We start from the raw sequence: 20,392 nt of genomic DNA, 5'->3' as shown, positions 1-20,392 counted from the left end.
TGGTTAGGAATGGTAGAGTGAGTGGGCGGCAAGAGGTTGCCAAAGTGGAGCACCCACCAACACCAAATAGACTGAGTGGTCACGAGGTCAAGCCAAGTCAAAGCCCACCTCACAACACTGTACCTTAGAGTCCTTACCAAAACCGTTGGGCAGAATCAGACGTTACTTGACACATTTCTCCTCAGCTTGTACTCCCACTCCCACTACTCTCTTCACTCTCTCCACTCGGTTACATCTTTCCTTGAACTGATTTGGTCGACTGACTTGTACATTGGCCATCCCGCACCTCTGGCGCTTGGTACCCCGCAAATTCCACAACTTTAGATTTCCCTCGTGGTGCACCTTCCGCCCCTCCTCCCCCTTTCAGCACCTTGGCCCCCCCTCTCCCCCTCACCCTCCGTCATACCCTACCCTCTTCACCATCCCAGTTCAACATTTGCAAAGCCATCCTTTACTGCTCGACCACTGCTTCTTTCTCACCCACACAAGGTTTGATACGGCTCGACGCCCTGTTTCCAGCCGTCAAAGCACAAGACGCTAGGACTAGCAAACATAACCATGGATCCGGGCCGCTTTGTCAACCCAACAGCTGGCCCATCCACATCTCAACAGCCAGCCCCGGCACGCCCGCAGCAAAAGAAGCGCCCTCGCGAAGACGCACCACCTCGAGGCATGTCCGGGCCCGCTGGCGGGACCGGGGGCGCCGGCGACCTCTCAAAGGTACGCGCGTTCGCCGCTTGCCGCGCATGTCGACAGAAGAAGGTCAAGTGCCTTCCCGGCCCAGCGACTGGCGCGGGCGGCAATGCAGCCTGCCAGCAGTGCACGATGAGCGGCGCCGAGTGCGAGTACCAGCCGACCCGCGATCGCGCAGCCTACTCGCGCGCGTACGTCCAGGACCTCTCGGGTCGCGTCCAACAGCTCGAGGCCATGCAGGCACGCCTGCTCCCTCTCCTCACAGCGTTTGAGGCATCGGGCGGCAAGTTGCCGGCTGACGTTGCCAAGCTCGCCGCGGCGGGCGGCCACCCCGAGAGTGACGATGCCCCGTTAATACGCTCACGATTGCCGTCGCCAGCGGACGACGAGGACGAGGAGAGCGCTCGCTTCCTGACCGACGAGCACGGCAACTATCGCTGGATCGGGGGCAGCTCGGCCCTCTCCCTCATGGACTCGTTCTCGGGAGACCGCGACCTTCCCAGCCGTGTCAAGTACGGCAACATCCACGGTGACGGACACCAAGACGCGTTAGGGGAGTCGCCGCCCGAGTCTCACCCTTATTTTGCGCCTGTCGCTGGGGCCGGCGTAATCCGCGCCATCCCTGGTGTCGACCAGGTGACGTTCCCGCCCCGGGCTGACTCGGAGCGCATGGTCGACGCCTTCTTCGCAGAAGTGCACCCAGTGCTGCCTGTGCTTCTCGAGCACGACTTTAGACGCCGCTTCAAGAGCCTCATGGACAAGGTCGACGCAGGCGATTTCAGCAACATCCGCGCAGGCGTGAGTACCAGCTTCTATTTGCAGAGTCGTCGCCCTGAACGTTTCGTGCCGTACGCTCGCGCTTTGTTCGGGTTTCACCTGACGATGGCGGTCCGAACGGTGGCGCAGAGATAATGTCAGCCAGAGCTAATGCTTCCGCAGTTTATGAGCGTCGTCTTCGCTGTGTTCGCGCTGGGCGAGCGTGTCCTCGTGACCTCGGCGGCATGGCAGCGCATGCGCGCCAAGCTCAGTAACGGTGAACTGTCTGACCAGGACTCGCCGCAGCCGGGCGAGGCCGAAGCGGGCGTTATTTGGTTCGAGCGCGCCCAGGTGCTGCACTACTCGTCCATTGGCGAGATCGATATCTACCAGGTGCAATGCCTGACGCTCCTGTCTGCCTTCCAGGCGGCCGTCAACTCGATGCCGATGAGCTGGCTTCTGGCGAGCCAGGCGCTGCGCATTGCACAGGACATTGGTTTGCACCGCTCCGCCCCGCGCTTCAAGGTTAGCTTCAAGGTTAAGCAGCTGGGCGCCCGGGCGTGGTGGGCAGTTTACGGCCTTGAGCGGTGAGTTCTCACGCCCAGAGTGTGCTGAAACCAGTCTCGTGTCGATCACCCTTGGACGCCCCCTTTGTGTGGAGGATGCGGATATCGACTTGGCATACCCGGCAGCCGTTGACGACGCGACGATCGACAGCTTCGGTGACGCGCTCACTGAGGAGGCAGGCAACTTGCCAGAGGAAAAGCCGGACTGCACGATGAGCGGGTTCGTCGCGCTCACCAAGCTGTGCAAGATTGCCGGACGAGTCGCGCAGTTGCTCTATCGGCCCAGCGGGCGCAGCGTCAACGACCCCCAGTGGAGCGAGCAGCAGCAGAGAACAATTGACAAGCTGGACAAGCTGCTGCGCGAGTGGCTTCAGAATGAAGTGGTGAGTTGCCTGTACTTGTCACCTCTGACTTCAGCCATCAAAGTACAAAGACCCGTCGTCGTCGCGCGCTGTGTCCCTCATGTCGGCCGTGCTGTCCAACTCGTACTTTGCCGTCCTGATCACGCTGCACCGTAACCTGTTGCCGTCGAACCCCAACTTCCCGCGCCCGAAGCCGATCGCTTCGAGCCAGAGTCTGGCGCACTGCGTCGAAGCCGCGCGTTCAGTAATCCACGTCGCCGCCCAGAGCAAGGTACTCGTGCCTGTATCGCACCACCTCGCCGTGTTCTGCCAATACCTCTGGTCGTCGGCGGTGATTCTGCTCCTGTGTGAAACACGGGCGAAGGAGCAGGTCGTGGTAGAAGCGGTCGGCGCGCACGTCGAGAGCTGTCGGCAGTCGCTGCATGCTCTCGAGCCGGTATGGCCCGGCGCCTCCAAGCTACGCTATCTTCTGGGCGAGGTAGAAACCCGTGCGAAAGAAGTACGCGCTTCAGCCGCGCGACCCAACAAAAGGCGCAAGCCCGACGCCTCCGCCAACGGACGCGCGCGCCCGCCTACGGCCCAGACGAGTCCGACCAAGACCGAAGCAGGTCCGGGCTGGGCTCCGCCGACGGGAGGCAGCTCTGGCCCATCCACAGCGTTCCCGACCCCGCCTATTCCGCAGAACACTATCGCGCCGTCCAACCTCGCCACGGGAACGTTTGATATTTTCGACGTGGGCGGTATGACCTTTGACGGTCTCGAGATGCTCAATGCCTTTACGAGCGACGCGTGGCAGGGCCAGGTCCCAAACACGTCCACCTCTCCCATGACTGGCGTCACTCCAACAGGGACGGCGGGCTCGGGCCCAGAGTCCAAGCCCATGGTGTCGCCGGCGCAGCGCATGGCCACCGAAGTACAGACGACTCCTACGCTGTCGCCACACGGGCCGACTGGTAACCCATGGCAGCAGTTTGGACACAGTCCCGGCGGGCCAGTGCCGCCAGAGATCGCCGAGATTTGGAGCCAGATTGCGGGCTCGACATTCGACTGGCAGGCAGACCCGAGCGTGCCCTTCAATATCTAACGGGCGATTGAGGCGTATAGTACGCGTGTAAGGCTTATCCCTCTATGCATTAATACAGACAGAACACCCAGACAAGGAGCTATTATTTCTTCTTCTGCTCCTTCATGGCCGCAATACGTGCCTTGCGCTCTTCGCGCCGCCGCGCCATCTCCTTCTCCTTCTCTTCCTTGCTCATGCTCGCGAGGGTGGGCTGCGGCGTAGACGGCTTGCTTCCCTCCGACACGGGCGAGGGTGGCTGCGGAACTCTAGCCGCAGCCGTGAGAGGTTCAGGTTTGGCCTTGACTGGCTTTGGTGCGGGGAGGGGTTTAGCCTTGGGCTTAGGAGGCGAGACGTAGTAGCTCTGGGGTGGGGGCGCCTCGGCGACCGGCGCGGCGCTCTCGAACGCCGTCCAGTCGTCCGTGTCCGCATTCACATCCATCAGGTCGTCGCCCCACGCGTTTGCGACGTCGTCGTCCAGCTCGTTCGCCAGCTCGTCCATCAGATTATTCTTCGGCTTGGCGGCCAGCTTCATCCCCTGTCCGTGTGGTCTGCGGGCTGAGTTCAATCGTGATGCAGAGGGACGCGGTGTCTCAGCGCTCTCGCGCCGCGACGCGGCTGGCGAACCAAACGACGGCGTGAAGGCAGGCGAGACCTCTGGCGCTGGCGCTGGCGCAACCGTCATGGCCGAGTTGGCCTCGCCTGTCTGCAGATGCTTTCCGAGGGAGGAGAAGGCCCAGCCGGCCAACGAGCCCGCCGCTCCCGTTGCGCTCGTGACCATCCCCGCCGCTTGGGGTGGCGAGACTGGCCGCTCCGTATCGGAAAGCACTGTTGCCGGCATGCTCGCCACCATCTCCTCAACGCGCTTGACAAACATGGCCATAGCCTTGAACGCCTGGTCGCGCACAATCTTCTCCTTGTCAACCAGGGCGTGCGCCATGTTCGGGATCACGCGGCCGGCGAGGTCGTCACGGTCATAACACTCGACCGTTGCCATGAGCGCCATAAGTGCTGCTACGCGGGCGTGAACGAACGAGTCCTTCAGGCTGCGCGCGAAGGCTGGGACCAGCACTTTCCGCTTCGTGTTGGGCCCGAGCATCGGAGCTAGGCGGCCGAGGAGGATACACGTGTTGGTGCGGATCGACGCCTCTTGGTCCTGCTGCATCTTGGCCAGGAGACGCAGAAGGTCGTTGTTCAGGATACGGTCTGACAGCTTGCCGGCGAGAGGGTAGACGGCCTTGATCGTCGCCTCGCGGATCACTGGCACCGTGTCGGCGAAGCCAGTTGTCAGGTGCGGCCAGATGCGCTCAGTCACCATGTGCTTGTCCAGGCGGTCGGCGTACTCGTCCAATCCGTCGAGGAGGGCCATACGCGTCCCACGATCCGGACTCGCATACAGCTTAATCACGGGGTCTAGGACAACCTTGGCGTACGTCGATAGCGGGACCTGCTTCCCTAGAGCGAGGACGAGTGGGAGCATCTGCGCGCTTGGCGCGTTCGGCAGTGACAGCGAGTGCAACAGGGATGGGAGGACACGGTGTACGAGGAACGGTTCGGGAAGAGAGCCGCCCTCAGCCGCATCCTTGATCGTGCGGAGGAGCTTGGCCTTCTCTCCATCAGAGCGCAGCTCGAAACCGTCCAGTCCCTCAACAAGCGATATGAGCGGGTTATCCGCCCAGATGCCGCTCGACTGGGCCTCAGAGACAAAGTTGATCGTCGACAGACGTGTCCGCGCGTTTGGGTTCACCATGCGCTTCCAGAGCGGGAAGAGGCGTTTTGGGATAGCACCGGCCATTGAGGGCGTCGGAGCAGCTGACAACTTGGGTGGTGGCTTCTCGGGGTTGAACAGCCAGAACATCCACATCGCAAGCAAGTACGTGTCCTCGTATGCGGGGTCAGTGCTGTCGTCAGTGCTGCATATGTTGTAGACAATGACTCACTCTCGGAGCACACCCCAGCCGCCCTTCTTCACCTCGGGGCTGGAAAAGTCACCAGCGTTCCCAGGCGCGACACCTCCTAAACCCCACAACACGCCGGCGCCATCGTCTCGTCCAGTCAACAGCTCGAACCCCCCTAACCTCCACTCCATGGCTGGTGTAATAAACACCGTGGACGGAATGAGATAAGCGTGATGTTGAGACAATGGCGGGGCGTTCAGGAAGGCGAGCGCGGTCTGCCGTCAGCTGAGGAGGAAGCTAAGGTGGACTCACAGAGATACTCTTCACGCCCCAGCCCAGCCATGCCTCCTTGCCCTCCTTTCCCTTGGATGCGGCAGAGCCCGTGAGGGCACCGCCTGTACCCCAGTCCCGCAAGACGGCTTGCAGTGGTCGCACAGGCTCGGTCGCGACGTAGATGTGTGTCTCGGTCTCCACCGAATCGATGTACTTGATCCTGCTGTCAGCACAGCCGGCCAACACACTTACACGTCGGGATGCCGGATTGTGCGCAGTTTCTTGAGCGCATTCTTGGCGAGCTGGAACAGTGTCCGTCGGTCCTTGTTTCCAGGCTGGAGGGGCGGCAACGTCGCGTCAAAGATAAAGAGTGTCAAGGGCGAGCCATCGTCCTGATGTCAGCTGAGGTCACAGAACGCGTACCTTCTTAATCCCCTCGCGGATCTCCCACACGGACGCGCCGGCTTCCGTGCCCGGGATACGTTCGCCGATGGTGAAGGGGAAGGAGACGCCGGTGCCGGACAGCACCGACGAGGTGATGGATTTGAGGTAGTTCATGGGGCGGCAGATGCAGTGCTAGAGATGAGAAGCTGCTCGCCGATAAAATGAGTTGGGACAGGGGACTTTGAGTCGTGTGACTGTGAGCGACGCAAGGTCGAGTGATTGAGTCTTGAGTCTGTGCGGGGTATTCGTAAGACCTCCACCTCAACTCTGAACAAGAGTGTCGTAGTGTCGCGTCGTAAGGGTTACGTAATCCATTTAATTGTTAAGTGATCGTGAATTAGTTCCGGGTTGCCTCCATTGTCAGACCCTCACCCTGGGGAGATTGGAGGGGACTTAGCCATGAGAAAAGGCTGACAAGTCCCTCCCCCCCCCCCTCTTTCATCTTCAACTTGGCTCCACTAACGACCTAGAGCCATACCCCCGAGCCAAGCCAGCCCCCCTGGCCGTCCCCCTCATCTCAACACCTCAACCCGAGCAACCGCAGCCTTCCTCCTTTGTCATCCCCTCCTACTCTCGTCACTCTATCTGCTTTAGTGTCGACGCATATCCCTCTCGACTTCTATCCATCTCAGTTACCTCTTCCTCAGGCCGAAACGAGACTCCACCTCCATCTTAGCAGCAATGGAGATGGCCGTCCAGTCTTCACCCGACTTCGCCAAGCGAAAGCCAGTCATGGACAGCGACAGCGACGACGAGGCACCGCTCGCTCGTAAGAGGCCTAATGGCAAGCGTGCCAGTGCATTGAGTAGCGACGATGAAAAGCCATTAGTGAGTTGAATGTGGCACATGCCAAGAAGTGCGGAGCCCTCCCATCCCTGCTCGTCAAAACAACAACTGACCGTGACAGAGCAAGAAGCCACGCGTCTCCAATGCCGCCGCCAAGAAACGACGCGTAGTTGAGAGCGACGACGATAGCGACGACGACGCACCAGCCCCGCAAGCAGCCGTGAGTTTCTGGAGTGCCGATGAGCGAATGTTTCGAACAATAGGAACGAACGCGTTTGCTAACCAATTCAGGTCAATGGACTTGACTCGGACTCGGACTCAGAGGACGAGAAGCCTCTCGCGAGGAAACGCGTACCCGCCAAGCCCACATCTAACGGCAAGGCTGCATCCAATGGCAAACCCGCGTCCAACGCCAAGCCTGCCTCACGCGGCAAGCCAGCCGCTGACAGCGAGTCCAGCGAGGACGATATGCCACTCGCTCGCGGCCGGAAGCCAGCCACGGCGCCTGCCAAAACTGCATCGCGCCGAGCGTCCACAAAGGCGAAGCCTGAGCCCGGGAGCAGCTCGGAGGATGAGAAACCTTTGGCCAAACGCGCTCGTGCTGCGCCAGCGAAGAAGACCGACAAGAAACCCGCCGTCAAGAAGGAGAAGAAGGGCGACGAGGAGGGCGACGACAAGTACAAGTGGTGGGAGCAGGAGGAGAACGCAGACAGCTCGGTCAAGTGGACCACATTCCATCACCACGGCGTCCTATTTCCCCCTCCTTACGAACCTCTGCCCAAGGACGTCAAGATGAAGTATGACGGAAAGACCCTCACTCTACCTCCAGAGTCCGAGGAGGTGGCCGGCTTCCTCGCTGCTATGCTGGAGACGGACCACGCTCAGGACGCCAAGTTCCGTGAAAACTTCTTTAGGGACTTCAAGGCTATGCTTGCCAAGTACCCTCCTGTAAGTACGGCTCGCTGTGCCCAGCTGACGTCAATAGAAGGAGGGTGTGAAGGTCACCTCGTTGGAGAAGTGTGACTTTAGTGGCATGTTCCAGTACTTCGAAACTCAGAAGGAAAAGAAGAAGGCGATGACCAAGGATGAGAAGAAGGCGTACGTGACGTTGACGTTAGGTGTACTAACGTCAGCATCAAGGAGGCCAAGGACAAGCTTGAGGAGCCGTACCTTCACGCAATGGTCGACGGGCGCAAGGAGAAGACCGGCAACTTCCGTGCCGAGCCTCCAGGGCTGTTCCGTGGTCGTGGCGAGCACCCACGCAAGGGCACACTCAAACACCGACTGCGCCCCGAGGATATTATCCTCAACATCTCCAAGGATGCGCCCCCACCGATCCCAAACATTCCTGGCAAGTGGAAGGCTATCCAACACGACAACACTGTGACTTGGCTGGCGCACTGGAAGGAGAACGTCAACGGCCAGTCCAAGTACGTCTTCCTTGCTGCGGGCAGTTCGTGGAAGGGACAGAGCGACCGACAAAAGTTCGAGAAGGCGCGCGAGCTCATTGTGAGTGACCTTGCAAACTGGGAGCTGATCATGAGAAACATGTCGATCGCATCCGCAAGGTCTACACGGAGGATCTCAAGTCCAAGGTCATGGCAGACCGCCAGCGTGCCACGGCTCTCTACTTCATCGACAAGCTCGCACTCCGTGCTGGTAACGAGAAGGGTGAGGAGGAGGCGGACACTGTCGGCTGTTGCTCGCTGCGTTATGAGCACATCACCCTCGAGCCACCCAACAAGGTTGTCCTCGACTTCCTGGGCAAAGACTCTATGCGCTTCCACCAGGAGGTCGAGGTCCCGCCTCAGGTGTTCAAGAACATCAAGCTGTTCAAGGCTGAGCCCAAGACCAAGGGTGACGACATTTTCGATCGATTGAACGTGAGTGGCTCTTTTAGCAAATGTGCTGACGAGCAGACCAGCATTCTCAACAAGTACCTCAACGAGCAGATGTCGGGTCTCACAGCGAAGGTGTTCCGTACCTACAACGCTTCGTGGACATTCCAGGACCGACTAAAGGCTTTAACGCCGAAGAACGGCACTGTCGCCGAGAAGATTGCGGCGTACAACACTGCCAACCGTGACGTCGCCATCCTGTGTAACCACCAGAAAACCGTTAGCAAGGGCTTCCATGAGTCCAAGGCCAAATTCGAGGACAAGATCCGCGCGGTCAAGTACCAGCGGATGAAGCTGCGCTGGCAGCTCTTCTCCCTGAACCCGAAGTTGAAGAAGAAGCGCGGCCTGGCGGAAGAGGAGTCTGACCTGGACGAGGACTTTTTCGAGCGCCACGAGGGCGAGCTCCTTGAGAAGGCAATTGAGGCAGCAGGAAAGAAGTTTGACCGCGAGAACGTCAAACTTGAGGACGAGGGTCAGTCTAAGCATCCCAAGAAGGTGCTCGACGAGCGCGTTAAGGAGATTAAGGCGGAATTCAAAGTGCTCATCAAGGAGCGCAAGTCCCGCAAGGCTGAACCCAAGAAGGGCGGTAAGTACAGTTAACCCTGTTTTTGAACAAAGCTGACGTGCAGCCACTGAGGAGAAGTTGCAGGAGCAGATCAAGAAGCTTGATGACCGCATTGCGACTCTCAAGGTGCAGCTGCAGGATCGCGACAACTTGAAGGACGTCGCGCTCAGCACGTCTAAGATTAACTACATCGACCCTCGCATTAGTGTGGCGTGGGCAAAGAAGTTTGACGTCCCATTGGAGAAGCTGTTCAGCAGGACATTGCGTGAGAAGTTCCCATGGGCCGAAGCAGAGGCCGACGACGACTGGATGTGAGTTTGTCGAAGGGATGAACGTAGATAGTCGACCCTAACCTGCAGCTTCTAAACAAACGACAAGCGTCTCGATTACGGGCGTAGCACGCGTCACGAGCCTGCGCGTCCTGCCTGTATCCCTTCTGGCAATTGCTGGCCCTTGCGGCTGGCCCTCCATTTCATGTTGTTTCGGCGGCATCAGATTCCCGTCGCACCTCTCTCTCATAGCGACGGGGTCAATGTAGTATGCATCAATCATCCATGTGGCTCGCACACGACCGAAGTCCGGAGCTGTTGAATGCGGTCTTGTCGCGTGGTCTGGGAAGGTCTGGGAGGCATTGAAGCAATTGGATGAATGGTCTTGACAGGGGCCTTAGGACGGCCATGACCGGGGAAGTAAAGCCGAAATTGCGGTGGCCAGCCCGAATTCTCCCGTCTGGGAGTTGGTTTGCGGTGGATTCCGAGCTGTGGATTGGGTGGTATTGGATCATTGGATGAAATGACGCTTTGCTTGAGGAGGGGAAGACCATACGGGAGTATTGGTGTACGGGGGGTGAGGGAGGGTGTTAGGGCAGAGGCAGGTTGAATGAGTACTTTCAACCAACCAGCATACAGGTCATTCACACCCAATCCACACCCAGTCACACTCCCTGCTCCTGGTAGGACTGGATCACTTGGTCGCTGGGCCTTCCCCTTCATTTCCCGTCGCCGACGTCGCTTGCTCGTCCTCTTTTCCTTGCCCCTCACCACTCCAAAACCGCTGCCCAACATGATGCGCCTCTCGCGCGCTCTCACTCGCCCCGGCTCTGCCGGCCTCGCTCTCCGCAACTCGCGCGGCTATGTCATGGCTTCGCAGACCCAGCGCGCCTCGGAGGCTACCGTGAGTAGTCTTTACCACGCTCCATCCTGCACAGATACCTTCTCCGCAGTGATTGGAACATGACCTCGTTCTGCATCCTGATCCCAGAACTTCGGCCAGTACAAGGGCTACCCCGTTGTCGACCACGAGTGAGTGTTGGCTGTGTGTTTGATTTGGCCGATGCTGACATCCCAGGTTCGATGCCGTCGTTGTGTAAGTGTCAATTCCGAAGAGATTCATCGCGGAGGAGGGAGGAGGAGACTAAGGTAGAGAGCAGGAGATACATTCAGACAAAAGAGAGAGAGAGACGCAGATCAAGAGCATGCGCTGACGACCAAGTGGTGCTGGTGGTGCCGGTCTTCGTGCGGCCTTCGGTCTTGCCGAGGCTGGTCTCAAGACCGCGTGTGTGACCAAGCTCTTCCCCACTCGTTCGCACACTGTCGCCGCGCAGGGCGGTATCAACGCGGCGCTCGGCAACATGACCGAGGACGACTGGCGGTGGCACATGTATGACACTGTCAAGGGTTCGGACTGGCTCGGTGACCAGGACGCCATCCACTACATGTGTCGTGAGGCCCCGGGCACTGTCATTGAGGTAAGCGTGAATTCCCGAAGATGACTGACCGTCAGCTCGAGCACTACGGTGTTCCGTTCTCGCGTACCAAGGAGGGCAAGATCTACCAGCGTGCCTTTGGTGGTCAGTCGCTCAAGTTCGGCAAGGGCGGCCAGGCGTACCGCTGCGCCGCCGCTGCCGACCGTACCGGCCACGCTCTCCTCCACTCGCTCTACGGCCAGTCGCTTCGCCACGACACCAACTTCTTCATCGAGTTCTTCGCTCTCGACCTCCTGATGCAGGACGGCGAGTGTGTCGGTGTCATTGCTCTCAACCTTGAGGACGGCACCCTCCACCGCTTCCGCTCGCACAAGACCGTCCTTGCCACCGGCGGCTACGGTCGTGCCTACTTCTCGTGCACTTCGGCCCACACCTGCTCGGGTGACGGTAACGGCATGGTCGTCCGTGCCGGTCTTCCTCTCCAGGACCTCGAGTTCGTCCAGTTCCACCCCTCGGGTATCTACGGCTCGGGCTGCCTCATCACTGAGGGTGCCCGTGGTGAGGGTGGTTACCTCCTCAACTCGAACGGTGAGCGCTTCATGGAGCGCTATGCCCCCACCGCCAAGGACCTGGCTTCGCGTGACGTCGTCTCGCGCTCGATGACCATGGAGATCCGCGACGGCCGTGGTGTCGGCCCCGAGAAGGACCACATCTACCTCCAGCTCTCGCACCTGCCGCCCGACATCCTCCACGAGCGTCTCCCTGGTATCTCGGAGACTGCCGCCATTTTCGCCGGTGTCGACGTCACCAAGGAGCCCATCCCCGTCATCCCCACCGTCCACTACAACATGGGTGGTATCCCCACCAAGTGGACTGGCGAGGTCATCACCGTGGACGAGAACGGCAATGACAAGATCGTCCCCGGCCTCTACGCTGCTGGTGAGGCTGCCTGTGTCTCGGTCCACGGTGCCAACCGTCTCGGCGCTAACTCGCTCCTCGACATTGTCGTCTTCGGCCGTGCCTGCGCCAACCACATCAAGGAGACCCTTGCCCCCGGCACCCCCCTCAAGCCCTTTGACGAGACCCTCGGCAAGGAGTCGATTGAGAACCTCGAGAAGATCCGTACCTCGGACGGCCCTCTCCACACCTCGACCATCCGCCTCAACATGCAGAAGACCATGCAGCGTGACGCCGCCGTCTTCCGCACCCAGGAGTCGCTTGACGAGGGTGTCACCAACATGTCCGAGATTTACAAGACCTACGACCAGGTCGGCATCAAGGACCGCTCGATGATCTGGAACTCGGACCTCGTGGAGACTCTTGAGCTCCGCAATATCATGCAATGCGCACAGCAGACCGTTGTCTCTGCCGCCAACCGCAAGGAATCTCGCGGCGCCCACGCCCGCGAGGACTACCCTGACCGGTGAGAGATGCTTTGCCCCCTTTACTAACAATCCTCAGTGACGACGAGAACTGGATGAAGCACACGCTCTCGTTCCAGCGGGACCCTGATTCCCCTGAGGTCGAGCTTCAGTACCGCAAGGTCATCTCAACGACCCTCGATGAGAACGAGTGCAAGAGCGTCCCGCCCTTCAAGCGTGTCTACTAAGCGACTCGCGTAGCGATGGGAGAGGGTCAGCAGTGGTAGTGTACGAGCAAGCATGCAACTTTGACATCTGGACGTAGAGTGCAGCGTGACATTGTGATTTTCAGGCAACTTGATGTAATGAGCACTCACGGTCCAACATCGGTAGAGGCATATCATTCAACCATGCACCGTCGTGGTTGGCTCCACTCTGTAACCACTCCTCGCAAGGGCCATCGACCTGTGGACCAGAACATCAGTAGTAGCCGTAAAAGCCGCCCCGCGTTGTGCTTAAGAGTGAACGGATGTCTGTCATGGTGTGGCACCGTACAATTCGCGCTGCCGCCAAGCTCTCCTCAGAAGTCAAGCTTGGGCGGTTGGCCGTGTAACTGCGCCGGTGTTCCGTAGGCATCAGACTCTACACGCTGTCGGGTCTCAGCTTAGACACGAGTGCCTCCGCCGTCTCAATCTTTAACATCTGACGAGCGGCCGGATGCTTTGTGAGAAGTGCCAAAGACCGTGAGCAAGGACCTCAGTCACGAGGAACGGAAGTTGTTCAAACTCCGTCTGAACGGAGGGAAATTGGAGGGTAATGTTCCACGTGGTTAAGTGGGGGTGAAGAAGCTTGGACGGACCCAAGTTTTCAAGTCTTCCAAGGTTTCAATCAGGAGTCTTTCGGAGTGACGACCACTAGGAGCCTACTAGAGCCTACCATACTGTAATCCGCCTGGAACACCCCACCGTAGCGCCGCCACCATTGTCTACACCTTGCATCTCACCTCTTGTCATCTTCTCTCCATCACTCCCCACTCATCAACAGACCAGTCCATCACCCCTTCCCTGGTCTAGAAAAGCGGTCCTCATCCACCGCCACTCGTGTACATTTCCGTCTCCTTGCCACTTACTTGTTCTTGAAGACCCCCCTCCCAAAAATGGCTCCCTCGTCGTCCAAGCAGAAGCGTCTCGAGGCCAAGGCCGCCAAGGCCAGCAGGAACGCTAGCAAGGCTGGCTCGCTCAAGAGCACTCCCGCCGCCAGCATTGCTGGCGACACCCCCGCCATCTCGGCCAACGGCTCGTTCGCTGACCTGAACGATGCCCAGGCCCAGATGCGCAAGCTCAATGTTGCCACCAACCGTAGCGCCGTGAGTTGACCGGGCCCACCGGCGGGGAATTCGCTGACCTCAGAACGGCGTCCTCGTCTCGGACGCCAAGGGTCGTGACATTAAGATCGACCAGTACACGCTCTCGTTCCACGGTCGGTTGCTGGTTGAGGGTGCCGAGCTCTCGCTCAACTACGGACAGCGGTCAGTGCAAAAAGATGACATCTGGATGTGATGCGCTCGGACACTGACGCGAACAGCTACGGTCTTCTCGGCGAGAACGGTTCCGGCAAGACGACCTTCCTCGAGTCGCTCGCCAACCGCGACGTCGAGATCCCCGACCACATTGACGTGAGTGCTTGCGGCTGATCTCTTTCTTACCATATAGATCTACCTTGTCCAGGGTGCCGCCGAGCCCGAGGAGATCACCGCTGTCGAGTACATTGTTCGTTCCGCCAAGGAGAAGGTCGAGCGCCTCGAGAAGCTCGCTGAGGAGATGGCTGTCGCCGACGATGTCGATGAGCTCGCTCTCGAGATGATCTACGAGGAGCTTGAGGAGATGGACCCCTCGATGTTCGAGGCCAAGGCCGGAGCCATTCTCTCGGGTCTCGGTTTCAACAAGGCCATGATGGCCAAGCCTACCAAGGACATGTCCGGTGGTTGGCGTATGCGTGTGTCGCTCGCGCGTGCTCTCTTCATCAAGCCCCACCTTCTCCTGCTCGACGAGCCCACCTCGCACTTGGACCTTGGCGCCGTCGTCTGGCTCGAGGCGTACCTTGCCACCTACAACCACATTCTCATCCTCACGTCGCACTCGGCCGACTTCATGGACACGGTGTGCACGAACATGATGGACCTCACGCCCAAGAAGAAGCTCGTATACTACGGTGGTAACTACTCGACCTACCTCCGCACCAAGGCCGACAACGAAATCAACCAGATGAAGGCCTACAACAAGCAGCAGGAGGAGATTGCCCACATCAAGAAGTTCATCGCGTCCGCCGGTACCTATGCCAACCTCGTCAAGCAGGCCAAGTCGAAGCAGAAGATTATCGACAAGATGGAGGCCGCCGGTCTCATCGAGAAGGTCGAACAGCCCAGGCTCCTGCGCTTCGACTTTGAGGAGGTCAAGAAGCTTCCTCCTCCCATCATTGCGTTCAGCGACGTCGCGTTCTCGTACTCTGGCGAGAAGAAGGACTACCTGTACAAGGGCCTCAACTTTGGTATCGACATGGATTCGCGTATCGCCATTGTTGGTGACAACGGTACTGGCAAGTCGACTCTGCTCAACCTGATCACTGGCGACCTCAACCCAGTGGAGGGCACTGTCCAGCGTCACGGCCAGCTCAAGCTCGCCAAGTACTCGCAGCACTCGGCCGACCAGCTGCCATTCGACAAGTCGCCTGTCGATCACATCCAGTCCAAGTTTGCGGAGAAGTTCCCCGACAAGGACCTCCAGTTCTGGCGCCAGTGCGTGGGTCGCTTCGGCCTCTCGGGTGCCCACCAGACCAACCCCATCAACATGCTTTCGGACGGTCTGCGTAACCGTGTCTGCTTTGCCGAGATCGCCCTCGAGCACCCCCACGTCATCCTCTTGGACGAGCCGACCAACCACCTCGACATGGCCTCCATTGACTCGCTCGCGTCAGCCATCAAGCAGTTCTCCGGCGGTGTCGTCATCGTGTCGCACGACTTCCGTCTTATCTCACAGGTCGCCGAGGACCTTTGGGAGGTCAAGGACAAGCAGGTCATCAACCTCACCAAGGAGGATATCTCCATTGTCGACTACAAGCGCACGCTCCAGAAGCGCTCTCAGGCCCAGATCGAGAAGGCGCAGCTCCTCTCGAAGAACACCACCAAGGGTGTGGCCTAAGTGCTGTCTGAGCCCGGGCGTGTAGCTCTCGCTAAGGCGTGGCCGGCAGCGGCGGGCACCCGGCGCCCCTATATGCCGGTGCAGCGCTATAGAGCGCCGCCGTAGGCTGCCGTCCCGGGCGATCTTAGTTGTTGTGTAGGCATAGTTTTGCATCGTAGCATACCGCGCATATCCTCATTCTCTCAGTCTCGTTATGTTCTGCGCATGCTGTATAGTGATGCACTAGTGGTCAATGCGAGTGTTGGTGGCGGATTGAACGTACATGAACCGATCCGTGTGGACATTACAAGTCTACCAGGCAGCAACCCACCATCCCACGCCCGCCATGACGGCGCCACAGATCGCATTGACCGCGGAGTTGGAGAGCACGTCGATGCCTGGTCCGATAGTGACGACACCAGGGGCGCTGGCGCGCGCTTTGTCGGAGTGGTCGGTGAGTACGCGCCCGTCAGTGGTGCTGTACAGTGTCCGCTGGAGTGTAGCGCCCAGGAGCGAGTCGAGCTGCGTCAGCCGCACCAACACGGACAACTCACAAGCGACCCAGCCAATCCCGCAATGGTGCCAAATACGACCATCCCAGCCGGCCCGCGCCACCCGGTCATGGCAGTCCAGAGAGTCGCGGCCCGCAACCCGTCAATGTTGAGGGCCAAGTAGCTGCTGGGATCCTCGACGATCACGCCAGCCGCGACTGTGAGGCCCATGACGAGCCCACCCACAGCGGACCAAAGCAGTCCACGTGCAGTGACACCACCATTCGCCCCAGCCGGCACGGTCTGAAGTGTGAGGATATGTTTCGGGGGCGATGGCGAAAGGATGCCGAGTTCGGATGCAAACGTATCCGCGAGACATGTTGCATAGTGGCTACGTCAGCTGTATCTGGGAGAGTCTTACCCAAGAAGAGCGAAGATGAGGCCCCGCGAGAGACCATCCAGAAGTGTTGGCGGGAGGTTGGGCCCAGCAGGCGGATAGTCCTGCCGTCAGCTTATGAACGGTTGAGATGCACATCAAAGCTGAAGCGGTATATGAGTGCTACGATCGCGCCCGGTAACGAGTTGCTCAGCACCTGCACCCAGTTCCTATTTCCACCGGGCTTGCTGGGATCGGGACCATCCTCTAGTGTGGCCTTTACAGCTGCCTTGACTTTTGTCGCGCGGCTGCCGGCGAGGTAGAAGACTATCATGGTCACGCCGAACAGTTTGAGCGGGTTGGCTAGGTGTGGGTATCCGGCAATCCAAGCGGCGATGGCCCCCGAAGACGAGAGTGATCCTTTGCGATACCCATGCCCCGCAAGGCCAGTAGCGACGAGCGCCGCACCGGGATACAGATTGGTCATTGTGTGGGTTGCTTGGATCCTCTCCATCTTGTCACCTTGTATTGGTGTTAGGTAGGTGGAGGGGAGAGCGGGGCTCCAAAATGCCGTGGCGCTGATATCGCGGCATACAAAATTCGGCGCAGTTGCATTCGAATTCACCATCCTTCCATCGGTGAGTCCCAAAGAAAAGGAAAACAAGTCGAGTTGAGCTGACGCCAGTTTTTACAAGTGATGACATCCCGCGGCCGCAGGTATTCGACTGCACCTTCAAGGTGCAGGTGGACAGAAACCGCCCGGCGGCCACACTCCTTGTTATAAAGGGGCGGCATTTTGGTCTGAGTCACGATGGGGAGCGGTGCTTTTTGGGCGTCGTTTTGTAGTGCAGAAGGTTGTGGGATGGGTGTATTGGCGAGTGAGCTGAAGCAAAGGGGAGTGAGCTGGTGAAAGAAAGAGAACGTGAGAACGTGTTGTAGACCATGCTTGATGCCATGTGTACTGTATATCTGTGGATAGTTTGACAGCCTCTTGTGCATGGCGCTCTGCACCGCTGCTTGCTCAGTGCTACATGCGCGCTGGATTGCGCTACATCTTGAGCCGCGCGTTGGGTTAGGTACGGCGTACGTTAGAATGGGTGCAGGCCGTACATATGTTGGACAAATCGCCGTGCTAGGCCCGCCACACAGATACTTCCACGCCTAATCCCAGATCCCCATCCCCGAAAACGGCCGGACTCTGCTCACCCTCCCCTCCCCCTCCTCCCCTCCCTCCCCTCCTCCCTCCCCTCTTGTCGCTCGTTGCTCGTCGCCTCGCCTCGCCTTCCCTTCATCCTCCTCACCACTCGTCATAAAAATGTCCCTCCTCCGCCTCACTGTGCGTAAACTCTCCCATCTCCGACGCCCACGAACGGCGCGATCAGCGGTGGAACTTTTCCCATCGCGGCGTCGGGGAACAGTCCAATCGCAGGGCGCCAAGCACTCCCTCCGCCCCAACCAACCAACCCAACCCCCCTCCCCTCCAGCCCACGCCGCGCCGCTCCTTCCCCCCCCTCCCCCTCGATGCCTGTTATTGCGGAATACTAACCCCAGGTCCAGCGCACGCCCGCGTTCGCGCGCTCGTTCTCGGTCTCGGCTGCGCGCAAGGGTGAGTTCTGGTTCTGATCCTCCGGGGTTGTGCTGATCCCAGACCTCATCCAGGACCTCTACGTCAACCAGCTCAAGTCGTACAAGGCGCCTGCCAAGGTGGGTAGTGGAGTGGAGGAGAGAGAGGCTGGGAAGGAGGTGGGAGGGAAAGAAGGAATCCAGAAGAAGGGGTTGTTGGACATGGTGGATGGGGCTGATGTGATGGGTTTTGGTTAATCCATCATTCTCATTCCCATCCTCTTCCCATTCTCCTTCATTTCCTCACTCCACCCCTCGTCCAGATAGGAACACAACTAACTCCCAGGGTGCTGACGCGCACACTCAACACGTCCGCTCGTTCGCTGCGCCCGCCACCCCCGCCGCGCCTGCTGTCCCCAGCGACCTCGCCGGCGAGATGTCCAAGTTTGACGCGACGGAGCCTACCCTCGGCAACACTGCTACTCCCACTCAGGCTGCTGCTGAGACTGGCGGCTCGGCCCAGGAGTTCCTCGAGGCCATGGAGGCCGACCTCCCCAAGAACACCGACCACTAGATGGACCGTTAGGGGTTAAAAATGCATCGAGTGAAAGGTAGACCGGGGTGTAGGAGGGAGTGAGGGCAGGCGGCATTGCCGCGTAACGTGGGCGTGCAGAGCCGTGCAGAGAACAGTTGACAAGTACAGGAGTGGATGAGCTGCTGGAGATGAGATCAGACAGGTTGGCGAGTATGAGCATGTCGCTAAGCGGGAACGGGCGTGTTGCAGCCAAGGCAAAGCGGCGCTGCTCAGCATCAATATGTCCTGGACAGCTGCAGCGCCGATGAACACCAACCAACTGACGCCCGACATCGTTGAAGAGAAAAGACAGATTCATCCCGACATGCTAGAAACTCTACTGCTTGCGCTCCCCAGCCTTAGCCTTACGCTCCTTGGCCTTGTCCCGCGCAGCATCAATAACGCCCGCCTTGATACTGCTGGCATTAAGCGCCTCAAACAGCCCCAGCACGAGCGGCAACATATTGTGTCTCCGAAGGGCGTTCTCCACCGCCCCCTCTTCGGCCTTTGCGCGTTCCTGCGCCAACGTCTCTGAGAGACGGAACCGCTCCATCTCATTACTGGTTGCCGCAATCTCGCGCTCAAGGCGCGGAATAGCAGCAGACCGCACAGCGAGGAGATTGAACATGACCGATCCGGGCGGGTATGTGGCGATACGGGCTTCGATTGTCTCGCGCGCGGCGTCGAGCCAGTCGTCGTCACAGCCCGCGTGCATCAGCGGCGCGGAGCGAAGACCGTCAAGCTCGTACAGCACCCCGTTGACCGGGAGGTATGTCACAAAGTGGTAGGCGTCGTCCTTATCGCGTTCGGGAATGGCGGAGGGGTCGAGCGAGAACGGAGACGCCTTGCTGAAGCTGTTGTGGACCTCGCGGATCGTGTCCGAGCTTGCGACGACATGGCCCAGGCTGGTGTGAGCTCTTGTTGAGGAAAGAATGTTAAGAGGGGCGTGAAGCAACACGGTCCGAACCTGGCATGATTCGCGCGCGCAAAGAACAGTCTGCGCACTCGGACGGTGGCTTCGGCGCGTTGCCTGAGGACGAGCTGCTCGTCGATGCGCTGGTCCCAGACCACACCCCGGTGTGATGTACACAGCTTGATCCCTCCCACTGCCTGGCCCCTCACTCACTCCATGCTCGACATGCCTGCCCCAAACTCGCGCAAGTTGCTAAGCTCGGAGCCAATACCAATGCTCTCAGTCCCAGCCTGCACCTCGGGTATGTTCATGACGGCATTGAGCGCGGCAATAGTCCCACACGAGTTGTTGATGACCTCTGTATCAGCCACCGTGTACCGGGAGACGACCAGTTGCACACGGCTGCACACAACTCACCTGGTTGGCAAACCACACCCCCGCCTCGGAGGGTTCGATCTCGACACCCGCCGCGTCGTCGCCGCCCCCTTGGCCGACCCACTTGAACAGGAAAATGAGGGCGTGTATCGGCTTGAGTTGAGTTAACGTGTCCGCATCGAGCGAGTACAGGTCGTCCTGGGGTCAGTCAAACTCGTCGGTCTGGGCGATAGAGTAGATAGTAAAAGTCATACATCAGACGCGTCTCGCTGAACGAGACCAAGCTTCGATGGCGAGCGTGCCCAAGCTTCCATCGGTCACTCACCACTTGCAGACCTTGCACGCCGAGGTTGCGGAGTAGCTCGCTGAAGACTTGCGGGTCCGACTCGGTCAGTGACCAGCCAGATGGGTCCTCCATGATAGGTTGAGAGGTTGAGAGATGGTCAAGGTAGGAGATTGCAGAAAATCAACAAAGGAATACAACGATGACGCAAGTGACTCGTTAGGTCGCAACACGTGCCCCCATCTTTGGCGCGTTTTGCCAGCCATTCACCACC

General features: G+C 59.3%; 8 protein-coding genes across 8 annotated transcripts; 5 read left to right on the top strand and 3 right to left on the bottom strand.

Annotated features, from left to right (window-relative positions):
- Positions 1–558: 558 nt before the first annotated feature.
- On the top strand, positions 559–3,461 carry CcaverHIS019_0206030 (uncharacterized protein; the record flags this gene model as incomplete). Its single annotated transcript, XM_060597632.1, has 4 exons — positions 559–1,491; positions 1,633–2,036; positions 2,071–2,398; positions 2,433–3,461. 4 exons carry the CDS (start codon positions 559–561, stop codon positions 3,459–3,461), a joined length of 2,694 nt encoding a protein of 897 aa, XP_060454507.1.
- An 82-nt stretch (positions 3,462–3,543) lies between these two features.
- CEX1 (uncharacterized protein) lies at positions 3,544–6,166 on the bottom strand (the record flags this gene model as incomplete). Its single annotated transcript, XM_060597631.1, has 5 exons — positions 3,544–5,338; positions 5,378–5,610; positions 5,648–5,828; positions 5,861–6,000; positions 6,032–6,166. 5 exons carry the CDS (start codon positions 6,164–6,166, stop codon positions 3,544–3,546), a joined length of 2,484 nt encoding a protein of 827 aa, XP_060454506.1.
- A 567-nt stretch (positions 6,167–6,733) lies between these two features.
- On the top strand, positions 6,734–9,667 carry TOP1 (uncharacterized protein; the record flags this gene model as incomplete). Its single annotated transcript, XM_060597630.1, has 9 exons — positions 6,734–6,880; positions 6,960–7,058; positions 7,130–7,786; positions 7,824–7,936; positions 7,972–8,347; positions 8,383–8,721; positions 8,758–9,322; positions 9,366–9,612; positions 9,661–9,667. The coding sequence occupies 9 exons, from the start codon at positions 6,734–6,736 to the stop codon at positions 9,665–9,667; spliced, it is 2,550 nt and encodes an 849-aa protein (XP_060454505.1).
- Positions 9,668–10,363: 696 nt separating this feature from the next.
- Positions 10,364–12,615, top strand: SDH1 (uncharacterized protein; the record flags this gene model as incomplete). Its single annotated transcript, XM_060597629.1, has 6 exons — positions 10,364–10,474; positions 10,562–10,602; positions 10,649–10,666; positions 10,793–11,048; positions 11,084–12,429; positions 12,468–12,615. The coding sequence occupies 6 exons, from the start codon at positions 10,364–10,366 to the stop codon at positions 12,613–12,615; spliced, it is 1,920 nt and encodes a 639-aa protein (XP_060454504.1).
- A 908-nt stretch (positions 12,616–13,523) lies between these two features.
- On the top strand, positions 13,524–15,564 carry ARB1 (uncharacterized protein; the record flags this gene model as incomplete). The annotated part of the gene is made up of 4 exons (XM_060597628.1): positions 13,524–13,733; positions 13,777–13,895; positions 13,952–14,042; positions 14,080–15,564. 4 exons carry the CDS (start codon positions 13,524–13,526, stop codon positions 15,562–15,564), a joined length of 1,905 nt encoding a protein of 634 aa, XP_060454503.1.
- A 191-nt stretch (positions 15,565–15,755) lies between these two features.
- Positions 15,756–16,897, bottom strand: CcaverHIS019_0205980 (uncharacterized protein; the record flags this gene model as incomplete). Its single annotated transcript, XM_060597627.1, has 6 exons — positions 15,756–15,786; positions 15,827–15,855; positions 15,895–16,065; positions 16,098–16,425; positions 16,456–16,535; positions 16,568–16,897. The coding sequence occupies 6 exons, from the start codon at positions 16,895–16,897 to the stop codon at positions 15,756–15,758; spliced, it is 969 nt and encodes a 322-aa protein (XP_060454502.1).
- An 828-nt stretch (positions 16,898–17,725) lies between these two features.
- Positions 17,726–18,547, top strand: CcaverHIS019_0205970 (uncharacterized protein; the record flags this gene model as incomplete). Its single annotated transcript, XM_060597626.1, has 4 exons — positions 17,726–17,746; positions 17,962–18,016; positions 18,059–18,114; positions 18,320–18,547. 4 exons carry the CDS (start codon positions 17,726–17,728, stop codon positions 18,545–18,547), a joined length of 360 nt encoding a protein of 119 aa, XP_060454501.1.
- Positions 18,548–18,884: 337 nt separating this feature from the next.
- On the bottom strand, positions 18,885–20,253 carry CcaverHIS019_0205960 (uncharacterized protein; the record flags this gene model as incomplete). The annotated part of the gene is made up of 4 exons (XM_060597625.1): positions 18,885–19,452; positions 19,674–19,816; positions 19,878–20,033; positions 20,161–20,253. The coding sequence occupies 4 exons, from the start codon at positions 20,251–20,253 to the stop codon at positions 18,885–18,887; spliced, it is 960 nt and encodes a 319-aa protein (XP_060454500.1).
- Positions 20,254–20,392: the final 139 nt, after the last annotated feature.

This window comes from Cutaneotrichosporon cavernicola (assembly GCF_030864355.1).
Source record: "Cutaneotrichosporon cavernicola HIS019 DNA, chromosome: 2".
In the NCBI taxonomy this organism is placed as follows: Eukaryota; Fungi; Basidiomycota; class Tremellomycetes; order Trichosporonales; family Trichosporonaceae; genus Cutaneotrichosporon; species Cutaneotrichosporon cavernicola.
The sequence above is the reverse complement of the archived record's forward strand: the minus strand, read 5'-3'. Positions and strand labels throughout refer to the sequence as shown.